General features: G+C 36.1%; 1 protein-coding gene across 7 annotated transcripts in view; it reads left to right on the top strand.

The window, feature by feature from the left end:
* PTPN13 (protein tyrosine phosphatase non-receptor type 13) overlaps positions 1-17,541 on the top strand; it is a 212,032-nt gene that overhangs the window by 155,894 nt on the left and 38,597 nt on the right. For 3 of the 7 annotated variants that reach the window (XM_059666063.1, XM_059666056.1, XM_059666037.1), the window contains 12 exons: positions 624-1,087; positions 2,124-2,270; positions 4,273-4,366; positions 4,971-5,056; positions 6,020-6,179; positions 7,501-7,715; positions 7,818-7,916; positions 9,507-9,871; positions 10,778-10,952; positions 12,787-12,945; positions 14,047-14,218; positions 14,320-14,642. In XM_059666063.1, the coding sequence (XP_059522046.1) occupies positions 624-1,087; positions 2,124-2,270; positions 4,273-4,366; positions 4,971-5,056; positions 6,020-6,179; positions 7,501-7,715; positions 7,818-7,916; positions 9,507-9,871; positions 10,778-10,952; positions 12,787-12,945; positions 14,047-14,218; positions 14,320-14,627 (2,444 nt within the window). In that variant the 3' untranslated portion in view covers positions 14,628-14,642. Of the gene's footprint in view, positions 1-623; positions 1,088-2,123; positions 2,271-4,272; positions 4,367-4,970; positions 5,057-6,019; positions 6,180-7,500; positions 7,716-7,817; positions 7,917-9,506; positions 9,872-10,777; positions 10,953-12,786; positions 12,946-14,046; positions 14,219-14,319; positions 14,643-15,059; positions 15,080-17,541 lie in introns of those variants that run through there. The other 4 variants (XM_059666077.1, XM_059666082.1, XM_059666071.1 and 1 more) reach the window with 3 other exon arrangements.

Here is a 17,541-nt window from a genome sequence, read left to right as displayed (position 1 = left end):
AATATTTTCTCTCCAGCTGCTCATTACTCTCCAGTTTTCTTTGGCTTTGCTTACTACATAAAACTTTTAGTGTCTTATAAATTTGCATCTGTATTTTTTTTTTTTTTTTTACAAATGGCTCATGTGGTTTGTGTCTTACTTAGGCAAGCTTTCTTAAAGTGGATTTTGATAAAGTCTATATATAAAATTTGGGGAGTTGCCTTTCTTGAGAATCACTTGGAATAATTGGTAGGACAATATTATAAACAAATATATAAATAATCATTAAACAAAGAACAAGGATCTTTAGAGACCCAAATTATCTCTAGTTAGGGAATCAAGAAAGCCTTCACAGATTACTTGAAATAGGCCTTAGAGAATGGAAATGAGGAGTTAAGATGAAGGGGTTTCACATTTCCATAGAAGCTGCTTCAAGAATAACCAAAGGGATGAGCAAAGGAAACAGAAAGCATCTACTACATTTGTTGGGTTCTTGTCATGGTTTCAGGCCCTGGATCAGGTGTGATGTATGTGTTTTCCTGTGTAAAATCCTCCCAACAATCGTCAGGAACGTTGTGCATGTGTGTAAGCCCAGGCATGTATGTGTCACTAACCTGTTATTTTCATTGGATTTTGACGTTTAGTGCCTTCTACTCCTGTGCACATTGCCAATGGCATGAAAAATTACATGAAGAAACCTTCCTATATGCAAGGCAGCACTATAGATTCTTCTGAGGATCACCGCTGGCCACGTGGTACCCTGAGGCACATCTCAGAGAGCTCTTTCGGGCTGTCTGGAGGGCTGCGGGAAGGAAGCCTGAGTTCTCAAGATTCTAGGACTGAGAGTGCCAGCTTGTCCCAGAGCCAGGTCAATGGCTTCTTTGCCAGCCACGTAGGTGACCGGACCTGGCAGGAGTCACAGCACGGCAGCCCTTCCCCATCTGTGATATCCAGAGCCACTCAGAAGAAGAGGACTTCTACTGACAGTAACCAAAGCAAAGCTAAAATACCAGGCATCTCTGATGCAACAGATTACTCAGATCGTGGAGATTCAGACATGGATGAAGCCACTTACTCCGGCAGTCAGGATCATCAAACGCCAAAAAAGGCATAGTTTAATTTGAATCTTTGTTTTTTGTTTTTAATTTAACAAAACAAACAACAGCAAATAAATTACAGAGTAGAATATTCTACTATAAACTACTTACATTATTCTAGAAAGGAGAAATAATTTATATAGTATGCTACTAACTGCTACTGCATTTGATGCTAACTTTCAGAGAAATTAGCAGCTTTAAATACTAACTCTAAAATGGCTATTATTCTGGGAACTTGTTACCTGATAAGCCAAAGAAATTAATAATCAGATGATGATTATTTTCTACAAGTTGTTCATCTCTTGCATACTTCATGTTGTAAGAGAATTTAATATCTGAAAAGTATTGTTCCTAAGTAGTTCATGGAATGGCCAGTTAACTTATTTTTGATAACCAAATCCTTCTGAAGTTTTGGATGGATGAACAACAATATAGAAAATTGCCCATTTCCTAGAAATGATATAAATTTAAGTGCACTTTCACAAGCAAATTCAGGAAAGAACCTTAAGCCCCTTTTGTTTTTAACAGGAAAATCAACATTTCTCATAAGGGGGTTATGCCTTTATAACTGGGGCTCAGCTGCTGTGCCTATGTTTATATTGGATTTGTAAACATAAGCAAAGTAAACATGAAGCCTACTCATCTTAAAACTCTAAGTTAAAAGCTACTGCTTACTATATATTGATTTTTTTTTTTAAGGAAATGGGCATACTTTCCAAATTTGGGAGTCTAAAAAGCATTGGACAAGGGTTATGTAAAAGCCAGGTCTGCAGTGGGTTCGTGCTTCCTTCCCTCTGCCATATCAAGCTGTTTGACCTGAAGCAAACCCTTTAATCTCTAGAGCTCAATTTCCTCAACCATAAAATATGAAGGCATTGGATTAGATGATCTCAAAGATCTCTTCCAACCCTCATGATCTTTGAATCCGCTCTATTCCTTAATATCTGTTTTTTCTTATTTTACCCAAAAAACACATATTGAATCTTCCAATAAGTAATTCATTTTGAGTCTAACAAGAAATCCTTTTGTTTGTTTTTCTTTGTTAAGGAATCTTCCTCCTCAATGAATACATCCAACAAAATGAATTTTAAAACTTTTCCTTCAGCACCTCCTAAACCTGGAGATATCTTTGAGGTTGAACTGGCTAAAAATGATAACAGCTTGGGGATAAGTGTCACGGTACTGTTTGACAAGGTTTTCAAATGTTTTCTCTTCTCCATTTCCAGCAGCCTATTGTATTTCAGTTAATTAAGTGAATTATTTTGCTTCAAAAAGGAAACTTGTCAAATACTTCCAAAATTAAAAATTGAACCACATCTTAAAACTTTTTTAAAAACTTGAGCATACTGCCCTACCGAGCTGGTATGGATCAGTGGATAGAGCATCGACCTGTGGGCTAAAGGGTCCCAGGTTTGATTCCAGTCAAGGGCACATGCCCAGATTGCGGGCTCGATCCCTAGTGGGGGCTGAGCAGGAGGCAGCCAATCAATGATTCTCTCTCATCCTTGATGTTTCTATCTCATCCTCTTCCTTCCTCTCTGACATTAATAAAAATATATTAAAAAATAAAATAAAAACTTGAGCGTACTAATCACTTTTTCCTGTGATTAGTACTACATTTTCCGCATAGATTTCATACTTGCTACATTTTTTGCATAGATTTCATATTTGCTTAATTTGACATGATTTAACAAATATTTCATAGTTTCTGCTTGAACATGAAATAATACTTTTAACCTACATCATAAGTAATATAAGCCTAATGTATATGCCCTTTCTCTGCATAATACATCTTAAGTTGTAAACATGATTAGTATTTTAAAATTACAGGTTCCCAAGGAATATATGTACTTTTAAAGTAGTTAAAATGTGAGCATAGGTTACTTGCTAAAATTACTTTAGAATTCTATTAATGAATGTACTGTACCCTAAATGGTAACATTATCATTTATGGTATTTGAAGGATATTAGTAATAAAAAGTGATTTAGAAATGTCATAGAAATAGCACTATCCTATCTAATAAAGAGGTGATATGCAAATTGACCATCACTCCAACACACAAGATGGCCACCCCCATGTGGTCAAAGATGGCTGCCCCCATGTGGCCACAAGATGGCCTACAGGGGAGTGCAGTTGTGGGCGATCAGGGCAGCAGGGGAGGCCAGCAGAGGAGGGCAGTTGGGGCAACCAGGCCAGCAGGGGAGGGCAGTTGGGGGCGACCAGGCCAGCTGGGGAGGGCAGTTAGGGGCAACCAGGCCAGCAGGGGAGGACAGTTAGGGGCAACCGGGCCAGCAGGGGAGGGCAGTTGGAGGCGATCGGGCCGGCAGGGGAGCAGTCAGGCGTCAATTAGGTTGGCAGGGGAGTGGTTAAGGGGTGATCAGGCTGGCAGGCAGAAGCGGTTTGGGGCTGGCAGGCAGGCAGGCAGGCAAGTGGTTGGGAGCCAGCAGTCCTGGATTGTGAGAGGGATCCCAGATTGGAGAGGGTGCAGGCTGAGCTGAGGGACACACACACACACACACACACACACACACACACACACCCAGTGCACAAATTTCATGCATCAGGCCTCTAGTTAATATATATCAAAATCAAAAAGACCAATTTCTCTTGCATTTTTAAAAATATTATAGCTCTTTCCCTTTTGACCTTAACTTTAGAATTTTATCTTCCTATTATTGTGAAGGGAAATAAAAGCTGTATATCCATATGAGAATGAAAAATCTATTCATTACCTCTCATCTCCACTATAACCAAATTTCTCTACCAAAATCTTTCAAAATGAAAAAAAAAAATTTTCCTTTGACTCGTGAGATTTGCTTTCAAAATAGCAAATATGATCAGAAGTATATTATTCCATATACTATTTTTTCTGACAACTAAGTTCTCACACTAATTTTACTTTCTGCTTGCTCATAATGCATGGTATAGACTTACAGAGGAAGAGTAATTTTTCATATAGTCAAGATCTGGCATGTTGTTATTTTCTGAATAAAGAGTTTTCCTACAAAGTAACTGCTTTAAGATTTGGAAAACTTAGCTAGAAATGTTTTGGGGTATTGAACTAATTGCATGTGCTGACATGCCGCAGCTGCTTTCGCTGATAAATTGAATGCTTTCTGGGTCTCAGATTTGAAAAATGGAGTGTGAACTTTTTTGTATTACAAAATGTTATTTTATTTGTCTTTTTCCACATAGGGAGGTGTGAATACCAGTGTCAGACATGGCGGCATTTATGTGAAAGCTGTTCTTCCCAAGGGAGCAGCAGAGTTTGATGGTAGAATTCACAAAGGTAGACTATTTGTGTGTATGGGAATTATATAGAGGGTTATCACTTCAACATATAAATTATAAAGTTGATATAGACCTTCAGATTATTCCTAATATAAAATAAGAACATAATACAATTATTTTAGGACTTGAGTATTAAAAAATTCCTTGATGTCATTCCCAAAACTCTTCTTTTTCACCTTATTCTCTAGTATCAGAAAATATTTTGGTGATAATTTAGTTCATGTTTTGCACTTCCTAAGAAGTAAACTACCAGAGGATGGCAACAGGATAGTGACCTTGTAAAAACAGTGACGTCTACATTTCTAATCAGAACTAACTAGTTTAGTTCCCTCCAAAGCTCTACATTTGTAGTTTAATTTATCTTATACCATGATTTAAATCACTTTTACGATATATACAATATCGTATTCTAAAATGTACCTAAGATGAGCCATAGAATTAGAAAAGAAATTAAATACACATTAAAGAAACTGTGACAGTTTTGTTGAGAATTTGTCTGAGTCTCTCCTGAACAAGTTAATAGGAAACAAGATCACATGGTAATAAAGAGCATGATTATATTTTATGATTTGCTTTTTTCAAAATGACTGCCTGATTTATAGGTGATCGTGTCCTAGCTGTTAATGGAGTTAGTCTGGAAGGAGCCACCCATAAGCAAGCTGTGGAAACACTGAGAAATACGGGACAGGTAATAGATCATTATGCCAAATTTATAAGATACCATAGAAGAACATAATAATGTGTGAATAACATCAATTTCATTGAAATCTCTAAATTTATTAATCAAGAAACCAAGCCTGATTTATATAAACATCCTAGTATTTTTTTCTACAAATTAAGAAGCAGGTATTAAAAAAAAAAAAACCCACAAGTTTTATGACAAGAGGTTTTAGTTTTTTTACTGAAGAAACTGGCTTTCTGTATCACATTTAGTTCTAATATTACCAGAGATCTGACAGAAGGAATGGTGGAGATTACATTTTTAAAATTTTCATCAGCATCTACAAATATTTAGTGATTTTCACTTCTAGTCATTCTTTATCCTCAAGGCTAAATTTATTTTGTTGAAATACATTTTAAGTCAGGGAGTTTAGCAAATTATTTACAATGGTCTTTATATTATAGTACAGTGGTGATTTTATTCTAGTACCACAATTTTCTATAATATGTTTGTTATTTTATTTTTTTCTTAATCCTCACCCAAGGATATGTTTTCCTTGATTTTTAGGGAGAGAGTGAGGGAAGCATCAATGTGAGAGAGAAACATAGAAGGGTTGCCTCCCAGATGTCCTCCAACTGCGGATCAAATGTAAAGCCTAGGTATGTACTCTGACCAGGAATTGAGCCTGAAGCCTGTTGACATACCGAACAACACTTCAACCAACTGATCCACCTGGCCAGGGCATATTTGTTATTTTATAATAGACTTTTTTTTCTTTTTAGTCATTTATTGTTTTATACAGAAAATATTAAAAACTTAATTTTGAAATTTTCAAATCCCTTGCTTTTGTTCCATTTTTTTCTCTCCCTATACTTTAGTAGACCAGTTATTTACTTGAAATATATACCATCAGTTATACAAAAATCCTGAAAATTGATCTGCTTTCTTATAATTATTTTTCATTAATGAAGTGCTTTTTCATTTGTTCAGTTGGTTCATCTGTTGTTAGAAAAGGGACAGTCTCCAGCATCCAAAGAACATGCCCCTGTAACCCCACAGTGCAACCTTTCAGATCTGGATGGTCAAGGTCAAGTCCCAGAAAAAATGGTGAAGAAAATGACTATCAAAGACTACAGCTTTGTCACTGAAGGTCAGGCCTTAGGACATTGTCATCTCAGCTTTCACGTATTCAAAATTTGAGTTTTGCATGTTGGATACAATTCATGCCTGAGTCTCTTTAATTATTCTTGTCAAATGTGAATAATCTGATGTAGCACTACACTGAATTTTTTTTTAAGGACATATTTGCTGCTTTTAGAGTCTGAAAGACTTTGGATGATGAAGTCATGCTTGAAACAGATTATGGTCCTATAATAGTGCCTTAAATAGTTATAAAATTCAAAATCATCTCTGTAAGGGGGAAAAACATAAAAATGTAGAAATAATACCTGAAAATGCCTTTAACCCCTTACATTTTCTATATTTCCATTTAATTTTTTGGACTTGTCAAGCTAACCCTGAGTAGAAATTTACCCAATAGATCCCAGAAACTGATCTTTCCTACAAACTTTGACAGCCCTTGGACATACCACTAATTAGTAGCAAAATAAGAAAATTAAAAATGATGTAGTGTTGAACTTTTTGCTAAATGTATTCATGTTACAGAAGTCCCCTTTATTCTCAGATTCTATTTATCTTCCTTTTAAGGGGCATAAAAGGAAAAATGTCCTTTACTTTATGAAGGATGGTGGTGGTATAAAGTCCTTATTTGTCTTTTATTTTAAATTCTTATTTGATTGCACAAATGTTAGCAACTCTAAATTAGTCCCAAAAGTAAGGAGAAAATACAACCCAGCATATATTTTTCCTGATTATGAAAGTAAAATTAGTATACCCACTTAATCTCACTGTCCTATATTCTTTATTTCTTCCATCATTTTTTAAAATATGTTTTTTACTCTTTTCTGCTTATTTAAGAAAAAAAATTGTTGATGATGAGAATTTTCTCATAATGTCATTGCAATTTACTGGGTTATGTTATACTGTACCGACTCATTAGAGTATCATCTTTCCCATGCCTTCTCTAACATTTGTTTTGCTCTTACCTTTCTCTCCCATTGCATACCTGGCTTTTTGTTATTCTTCTCCTCTCTTGGATTTTTTTTCTTCTTTTTCTGTTATTCTACAGTCTTTTAAAACACGAGGGATTAAGCATAATTTCATTTTCAGAACCCTTATTTCAAAATCCTCTTTTCTGTTCAAGCAGTTAGTTCATGCAGCTTAGTTCATTACATTTAGTTTTCTGATTTATAGTGTGAAATAGGATTTGCTTATAGAATAAGAGTACAGTGAGTACATATAAAGCTGTAAATATGGTGGGGAAATGGGCTTTTTAAAATGTGTCTAAAAGTATTTATGTTTGTATGTATACATAACATGTAAGAATTTTTTAAAAAATTTTTTTTCTGCAGAGAATACATTTGAGGTAAAATTGTTTAAAAATAGCTCAGGCCTAGGATTCAGTTTTTCTCGAGAAGATAATCTTATACCTGAGCAAATGAATACCAGCATAGTAAGGGTTAAAAAGCTCTTCCCTGGACAACCAGCAGCGGAAAGTGGAAAAATTGATGTGGGGGATGTTATCTTGAAAGTGAATGGAGCCTCATTGAAAGGACTGTCTCAGCAGGTGAGCCCCAAGCATGTGGCATGTGGAGATAGATTGGCCTTTCAGAATGATCAGTAATGGTGGTTTAACTACAGCTTCCCTTGTCATTTATGGTACCCCCAGGAAGTTATATCTGCTCTCAGAGGAACATCTCCAGAAGTATCCTTGCTTCTCTGCAGACCTCCACCTGGTGTGCTACCAGACATTGATCCTGCTCTTTTGGTAATTTATGCAAAAAGTAATTTATGTTTTTGTAGAATACCAATTGAGTGATTAATTCAGCTGTAGTGATTTCATATAGCATGATCTCCGGGGTTTTATTCCAGTTACTTCGGCTAAGAGTATTATCTTGTATATGTCACTTAACCTCTGAGTGCATCCTCTATTTGCAATATAAAGTAATTCAATTCACTTTCTCTTCTTTCCCTTCCAATTCTAAAATTCTAGCTTCAAGGATTTTAGGAATTTGTTTTCTAAGCATAAATCGAAAAAGACATAAAATAATGGTTACAAAAACCTTTTTTTTTATTTCTTCATTGGCCCAAACGGGGAAACATAATTTTCATTCTAAGTTAGATTAGATAAAAATGAGAATTATTTAAGATATTTTGCTTTTTTAAAACATATTTTAAAATAATGTTTGTTTATTTTCCATTTTTATGTCAAGGAATATCTAAAGGATCCAAAATCTATTTTGGAGTTAGTTATAAATTGCATACTGATAGATAAGACAGCCTTGGAAGAAAGACAACCTTTATCCTATGTACTTAAAATAGTGTTCTGCCCTGGCTGGGTGGCTCAGTTGGTTGTTGTCTGTATATCAAAAAGATTATGGGTTCTATTCTAGTCAGGACACATACCTAGGTTGCAGTTTTAATCCCTGGTCAGGGTGCATACAGGAAGCAAGCAAACTATATTTCTCTCTCACACTGATGTTTCTCTCTCTCTTTCTCCCTTCCTCTCTCTCTAAAATTAATAAATATCCTCAAATGAGGATTTTTAAAAAGTAGTGTTCCATAAACAGTGAACATGATCCCTGGGAGAAAAGGCAGGAGAAACTTGTAACCTCTATATCAGAAATAAAAGTGTGAGAAGGCTATTAATAGGAAAGTAACATTTCTATAGGGCATGTTATAAATAGCATTTTAAGAGACTACATTAAAAAGAGAGAGAGGGAGAAACTACGTTGATTTGGGTCAGCAGTTAGGAACGGGTGGAACTCTCTTGATGAGTATATAAATTGATACAATCTTTCTGGAAAGCAATCTGGAAATATTTAACAAGGCCTTTAAAAACATCCTATGTTCTGATTATAAAAAATTCTATTTTAATTATATAGAAACTTATAAGGAAGTAATTAGAAACTTGAGTGAAAATCTACATACAAAGAAGTTCCCCTAGATTTCTATTAATAGTGTAAAGCTAGAAACCAGCTCTGTATCCAATAAAAGGAGAATTCTGAAATAAATTAAAAGGTATAGCCATCTGTAGGATTATTATACAGTTTTATATGGTTGTTTTCAAAGTATATTTAAGGACCTCAGAAAGTACTCATAAAAACCTAAATTTTGAAAGTAGGATACAAAGCAGAATATATACTATAACTCTAATTCTGATTTAAAATATAAGTCATAAAATATTAACAGTTATTTTTATATATGATTTTTTCTCTAATGAGTATAATTAATTTATAAAAAATAATAGAATATTTTAATAGAAAGTGCTGTTGTTGAATGTGTTCAGTTTCTATCAAGTGTTCTAAAATTACTGTAAGTTGTCACATTCAGGTCTCTTTAAATGTGTCCATTACAGACCCCACTGCATTCTCCAGCACAAGTACTTCCAAACAACAGTAAAGAGCCCTCTCAGCCAGCATGTGTGGGGCCAGGCACCAGCTCAGATGAAAATGAAATGTCTGACAAAAGCAAGAAAGAGTGCACATCCTCATCCAGGAAAGACAGTGACAGTGACAGCAGTGGGAGCGGAGAAGAAGACTTAGTAAAAGCTCCAGCAAAAATTCCAAATATGAGCTGGAGTTCAGCTTTTCAACAGACTCTAAGCAACATGCTACCACTGGCACAAAATCAACACGAGGCAACCAAGAGTCAAGAAGATACCATTTGTACCATGTTTTACTATCCTCAGAAAATATCCAACAAACCAGGACTCGAGCACAGGTATTGCCAATATTGTAATGCTTATCACTCAACACAACTAACTGTTAGTAACAGGAGAGCAATCTCCATTTCTCTAAGAATGAAATGTGCCTGTAAGTGAATTTCACAGTGATTAAATAGATGATGACTCTATTGGCTATTTAACTATTGTGGCTGACAGTTTTAGTTAGCAAATCTGTAAGCTCTCTAGCCATTCCACCCGAGCCTTACTGCTCTCTCAAGCATATTTACTAAAAATTGGGAAAGTTGTTTGTATTTCACCATCATTCCGATTATTTGACAGAAAGAGAAAAAAACCTATTTAGACAGTGATGGGGTAGGAGAGTAGTCAGTAAAAATATAAAGGGAGTGGTATGGAGGAAGGGGTAGAGAGTTTGCATAAGGTAGGATATACAAGAGTACAGAAGATGGGAAAAGGAGAAATCATTGAAAACAGAGGCATATAAAGAGACATGTGTGCCTCCAATAGTTATTCATACATTTTACTCTTTGGTTATGTCTTTGTATATATATCCAGGTTCAATAATATTCATTCAAGTATTTTTTTTTCCTATTGTATCATCTAAAATAACCACAGAAATAAGACATTTATTTTCTTACTTCTTCTCTTTCTTAGTAAATTTAAACACATTAGCTTCAGCCTTAAATTAACAACCAGGAATCAAAAGTATATTTATTTAATCTGTCTTACTGATTTGTGCATTTTATAAAGAGCTTCAAAATAGAACATTGGTAATGTGAGCATATAACAGATGTGAGATAAATTCATAGTCCAGAGTCAGATAAAAAGTAGCTAGAATCTCAATCAAAAGCCAATATGAATATTAAAATTTTCTGTTTGCAGCACAAACTTACTATATTGACATTGAAATGTATTTGAAAAGTCTTGTTTCTTTGTCTCTGTAGTAATCCTCCTTCCCCTCTACCACTGGATGTGACTCCTGGACCACCCCAAACAGAATCTATTTCCACGAATTTAACAGATAAATATCATACACGTCACACCTCTGAACCAACCAGACAAGATAGCTTGACATCTTTGAAGACTGATTTGGAAAACCACCTTGAAGACTTAGAGCTGGTGAGTTGTTTATGCTGTATTAAAATACCTTCCTATTCATGTCCAGTAAATAGATAGCATAGTTAGTATGTCTCTCTGCTGAGAATTAGGGGAAAAAGCAAAAAAAAATTTAGGTGCAAATCCTGTTTCTGCCGCCGACTTACTGCCGTTTGGCAGATGCCTGTGGAAAATTACTTAACTCTTCTGAGTCTTAGTAGTTTTGGCTTAAAATATGGGGCTGGTAACCTCATGTGGTGAGTATTAAACGGAATAATATACATAGAGCATCTAATTCAGTATCTGCCATTTGCTAAATTCTAATGAATTATTTTTTAATCAAGACTGAATAAATTTTTTTCTCTGCCATACTTGTTTTTGTGTGAGCAAATGGATTCCTTTACATTGAACGAATAGCCCTAGAACTTCTAAGCCTACAAATTCAGTTTAGAAGCCAAATTTTCAATAATAATAATATCATTTACACTGATCTAAAGTTAGTCTTTTTCAAAACTGTTTTTATTATTCATGTGATAAATATTTGTTGTAGGAAAATTAGAAAACAAAGGAAAAGACGATTAACACTATTATCCCACCACCCAAAAACCATACACATTTTGGAGTTTCCAAATATTTTGTTTGCCTATAATATTGTGTGTGTGTGTGTGTGTGTGTGTGTGTGTGTGTGTGTGTGTGAATAGTATCTATATCTTCAGTTTCATTCTCAGCAATAGAGTGAAACTAATCTTAGAATTATTTCCTAAGAAGTCTGTCATCACCCCTATAAGCTGTAAGCAACCTTTGTGTCAGCTGAAATCTTAAAAAAAAAAAAAAAATTATGCAACTAAATATATGAAGTTGTGATATGTAGTCACCCAAAGATTTCATATTAACAAAAAACAATAAGCCCTGGCTGGTGTGGCTAAATGGTTAGAGTATCAGCCTGCACACCAAAGGGTCACGGGATTGACTCCTGGTCAAGGGCATATACCTGGGTTGCAGATTCGATCCCCAGCCCCAGTTGGGGTATGTGGGGTATGTGCCAGAAGCAACCAATCGATATGTGTCTCTCTCTCTCTCTCTCTCTCTCTCTCTCTCTCTCTCTCTCTCTCTCTCTCTCTCTCTCTCTCCTCTGTCTCTCTCCTCCTCCCTCTCTCCTTTCCACTCTCTCTGAAAAAGCAATGGGAAAAATATCCTCGGGTGAGAGTTAACCGAAAAAATAAATAAATAAACAAACCTTTTTTGTGGCTCTTGACATCTATTTTGCTTATCTAGAAATATATAAAGAATTTTCTGAACCTTCCCTTCAGAAAGTATTCTTTTATAATCAAGATATAGCCACTAATGTGTCCTTGTTTATCCTGAAAATACAAGAATTGAAGCATGAGTAAATTCTGTCTCAGATAACCTCTAGACCAGTGGTTCTCAACCTTGGCTGCACATTAGAATCACCTGGGAATCTTTTTAAAATCCTGATTTCTGGGCCTCATCCTCCGGAAATTCTGTTTCTTTGTTACTAATGTTGTGGCCCCACCCCATAACAAAGAAACAGAATTTCCGGAGGATGAGGCCCAGAAATCAGGATTTTAAAAAGATTCCCAGGTGATTCTAATGTGCAGCCAAGGTTGAGAACCACTGCTCTAGACAAACATATAATGTTGTATTTAAACCCAACTTTCACATTGGAGGGTATTCTATCTAGAGTTGGATAGGCCTGGCTTCTTCATTTGGACAAGATAAGTAACCTTTTAGGGATTGGCTTCCTCACTCTGTTATCCAATAGAAATAATAGTCATCTTTCTGTTTGTGTATAACGCAGAATAGACTTCCTAAAGGAATCACTGTTTTCTTCCCTTAGGAAGTAGAACTTGTCATTACCCTAATTAAATCGGAAAAAGGAAGCCTGGGCTTTACAGTAACCAAAGGCAATCAGAGTATTGGTTGTTATGTTCATGATGTCATTCAGGATCCAGCCAAAAGCGATGGAAGGCTAAAACCTGGGGACCGGCTCATAAAGGTAAGATACTACATGGAATGAATTTTTGCAAATGTAGCCAGAGAGCAAGCAAGAGGTGGAGAGAAAGAATAAGAAGGTTGAGTTAATGTAACATTCTATTTCTCTGTTTGGTTTGTTTTCCTTCTCTACCTCTTAAAAGTAAAGGCCTTTATACAGTTAACAGTTTGAAAAATACTTAAAGTTCTCTTTTTAATTTGGAAGTCCCTCTCAACTCAGTTAAAGCATTAAACAAGTTATCTTGGGTTTCAAGGACAGAAAGTTTCTTAAATTACTATAAGGATAAGTTTCCTATACCAGCAAAAAATGATGCATTTGTTAAGTATCTTACATTATATTTTACTTATAATTACTTGATCATTGTGTTTATTATATTTTCACAGTACAGGCTATTACCAATAAATTAGAGACTGTTCTTTTTTTTTAATAGTTTATTGATTTTTATTTTTTTGAGCAAGAGAGAGAAAGAGAGGAATGGAGAGAGAGAGAAACATTGATGTGAGAATGCAACATCAGTCAGCTGCCTCCTGCATGCCCCCTACCCGGGGTCAAGCCCAAAACCCTAACATGTGTCCTTGGCCAGGAATCAAACCTGCAGCCTCCTGGTACACAGGAAATGTCCAACCAACTGAGCCACACCAATCAGGGCTAGGGACCAGTCTTTATTGTGAATCTCTTACTGGCTAATATATATTGTATATAAAAAAGTTAGGGCAGCAATCTTCCACCTACTTCATCTGGTACACATAAACTAATTGCTAAAACTTGTGGCACACCAAAAAATATATTTTTTGAAAATCAGACAAAAAATAGGTATCAAAAATTTTTTGATTCATTCACACCGGTCAGCTACTGTTGTGTTAGCTGTTGTCATTTTTATTTTTATTTTTATTTGTTTTACAATCTAAGGGAAAAGAGGTCAGTGCCCCTGAATAGTCAGGTATTGCATGTTTTAAAAATTCTTGTGGCACACCAGTGTGCTGCAGTACACTGCTTGAAAATCGCTGAGTTGGGAGGGGGTTGGGGGGCATTAATATATTTCCTTGGCAACTTCTCTGATCCAAAAATTATAATCTTACTTTTTCTCCTTTCTCATTTGTGTAGGTTAATGATACAGATGTGACAAACATTACTCACACAGATGCAGTGAATCTGCTACGGGCTGCACCCAAGACAGTCAGATTAGTTCTTGGGAGAGTTCTAGAATTACCCAGGATGCCAGTGCCGCCTCATTTGCTACCTGACATTACATTAACGTGCAACAAAGAAGAATTGGGTAATGCAAATTCAAGCTTTATGCAGTGTGATTTTTCTTGGCTGGATTAAAAATAAATACTCTTAAGGCTAAGGAAACAAATATTTTTTTATTCCCTGAAGGTTTTTCCTTATCTGGAGGTCACGACAGCCTTCATCAAGTGGTATATATTAGTGACATCAATCCGAGGTCAGCCGCAGCGGTGGAGGGTAATCTCCAGCTATTAGACATCATCCACTATGTGAATGGAGTCAGCACACAAGGCATGACCTTGGAAGCAGCTGAGAGAGCATTAGACATGTCCCTTCCTTCACTGGTGTTAAAAGCAACAAGGTACTTACTCTGCAGTTATTTGTGGGTTCTGTCTGTGTCTACATACACATTTCCAGCTCTTGGTTTTATTTATGTTTTCTTAAAGGTATATTCCTGAATTAGTAATGCACAGACTAAACTGGCAGAACTTAAGTTAAATAGACTTCCTGATCGACAAGAGATTCTCAGAGCACTTGCAGCAGATTCGTGTTTGGATATACGTGTGCAATTATTAATAGGGTGGTTACTACATTTGTCAGTTAGGATGTTTTCAGTTGCAAGTAACAGAAAATACCACTCAACTTGGTTTAAACAAGAAAGGGAATTTCCTGCCATTTATGGTTAAAAAGGTTATGTAGTAGTCAGGTAAAATTTGATTAGGCCTCTGGCTCCATTTCTTTGCTGTTTTTATTCTCTAATCTGTGCATGTTTCCTGCACAAAAGTCACATGTCTGTGTCAGGCTCACGCCTCGCACCTGCATACTACACCATCCAGAGCAGTCTTCAAAAGCCTCACCAATCACCGTGGTAAAGCAAGGATCGTGCTGAGTGATTCCTTCCACGTCCTGCGTGGTTCAGGGTTCAATATCAGGAAGAGGAGCCGCACACAAATGAAATAGAAAAGACAAGAGATAATTTTGCAATACCGGGGGACCAGGCGGGCAAGTCCGGAAAGACTTCCTCCGCCGTGCTCAGGTCTCACCAAGCTTTTATTCATCTGGAGTAGCCCTTAGGGTAAGGAGGTTTTAATGACACACATCAGCAGACAATTTTCAGGAATAGGCAGAGTATCTGATTAGTTCATCAACAGATCTCCAGGAGTATCTGATCAAGAACAATCAGCAAAGATCTACATAAGCACCTAAGGAATTAAGTGAACTAAGGTGGAGATGCTTCAACTATTATTACTTAAATTAACTGGGTAGTTCACAGTTCTGACCTTTTAGTAGAACTTCAAAGGTTACTAGCCTTTTTTGGGGGGTCTCTGTCTAAACTCAGCTAGTAAAGACAATAAATGGACTCCGGCAGATCGTGTGCTGATTGTCTTAGATCTAAATTAAGGCCAGTCCTTGAATTGAAACAAAGGGACAGGAACATATTGATTGGCTTAGGCCAGTCTTGGCCACTCCCGGTGTCGGGACAGTCAAGCCTGTACCTCATGTCTACAACCAGTGAGGCGTGGAATGACCACACCCACTCTACCTCACAACAACAATTCCACGTAATAAGAAATGCTAATAGTAATTTTTGTTTCACTTAAAAATGAAATAAATTGAAAAATATATGTATTATTTCAAATTACTACAAATGTAGTGGCTTAAAACAACAGAAGTTTATTGTCTTAACAGTTTTGGAGATCAGAAGTACAAAATGGGTCTCAGTGAGCTAAAAGCAAGGCAGAGCTGCATTCCTTCTCCAGAAGATAATCCATTTCCTTGCTGTTTCCACCTTCTAGAGCAGGGGTGGGCAACCTTTTTGTGAGTGCGTGCCAAAACCAGCAAAATCTCTGACTCAAAATTCTTCTGTGTGCCAACCCTAATTTTTTGAGAACATGTTACGCCTACTTGATATCTCTTAAGGTGTACATATGTGAAGAACCTTGAAGAAATAATGAAATTCATTCGAGGGACAAAAACACAGTATATGATGATGAAAAATACATTTATTTTTTAATGTATACATGTACACTGATAGTCCGACAGAAAACTTTATGACTCGGTTTGATATTATCAGTGGGATTTTTGCTGCTGCATCACTGATGACAGAGATTTTACATCAGGTTTATATTTCATGACCTTCAGAGATACGCACGAGCTACTACTTTCATCCATCAGGCTACTCCTATTATGAGACTTAACAAAATTCAACACTGAGAACAAAGATTCACAAGCGTATGTGGATGAAACCAAAACACTGGTCGGATCTAGGAAGGCAGGGAGAGTTAAGGCAGAGGCATAGAAATTGCTCTTCCCCTCTCTCATCAATCCATGTCTATGGTCTTTAAGATAACTTGTTATGTAAAATTATTTATTTATCTAAGATGCACCTACACTGAATTTATCTGAAAAATAAAAAAGTCGATATTAAGAAGAAAATTGTAAAATGGTCAGATTATAAGAGAGGGTTTCGTGTGCCAGCAAAAGTTACTGGCGTGCCATGTTTGGCACGCGTGCCAGGGGTTGCCCACCCCTGTTCTAGAGATTGCTGGTATTCCTTGGTTCATAGCTTGCTTCTATATTCAAAGCCAGCATTCTGCTCTATCATCACATCTTTTCTTTGATTATCTGCCTCACTCTTTCATCTATAAGGACCGCTGTGGTTACATCAAGCCCTGCCAGATAATCCAAAATAATCTCCTCATCTCTAGAACCTTACCTTACTCACATCTAAAAACCTCTTTTGCCTTGTAAGGTTCCATACTCACAGGTTGAGGATTACAATGTACACACTGGGCGGGGATGAGGGGGCATTATTCTGCCACCCACAATGTACATGATCCAGGCCTTCTAGACTACAGGCTTCTATTATATAAAGGGAAACGTCCCATTTTTATCTTGATACATGATGAGTTTTACAGAGTGTGTCTCCCAAAATAAAGGAACTATTAATTAAATCATTTGATAGTAAACTTATTTGTTCCTTCTAAACCTTTAAGTCAGAATATGTACTTTTTGCCTTGAATGTAATTCGTGACTGTTTTCTCTCATATATTTTAAAAATTAGATTGGGCATGGAGTTATTTTCATAGATGTAGCTGAATGTTAATTGGTGGGGAAGGAAAGGGTTCAAACAACCTGGAAAATATTTTTGTGAAAATTAACATCTCTGTAAACCAGAGATTTAGCTGACTTTTATTTATTTATTTATTTATTTATTTATTTATTTATTTATTTATTTAGTGCCTCAAAATCAGTAGAGCACCCTTTACTCTAGCTCTGAAATTGCTTTCTTTTTTCTTTCTACTTCTATCTTTTCTGGAGTCACTAAAGATATGATAGTGGTAGTCCCAATTGCTTTCCCCTTTGTTCTTC

This window comes from Myotis daubentonii, chromosome 1 (genome assembly GCF_963259705.1).
Source record: "Myotis daubentonii chromosome 1, mMyoDau2.1, whole genome shotgun sequence".
Classification (NCBI taxonomy): domain Eukaryota; kingdom Metazoa; phylum Chordata; class Mammalia; order Chiroptera; family Vespertilionidae; genus Myotis; species Myotis daubentonii.
The sequence above is the reverse complement of the archived record's forward strand: the minus strand, read 5'-3'. Positions and strand labels throughout refer to the sequence as shown.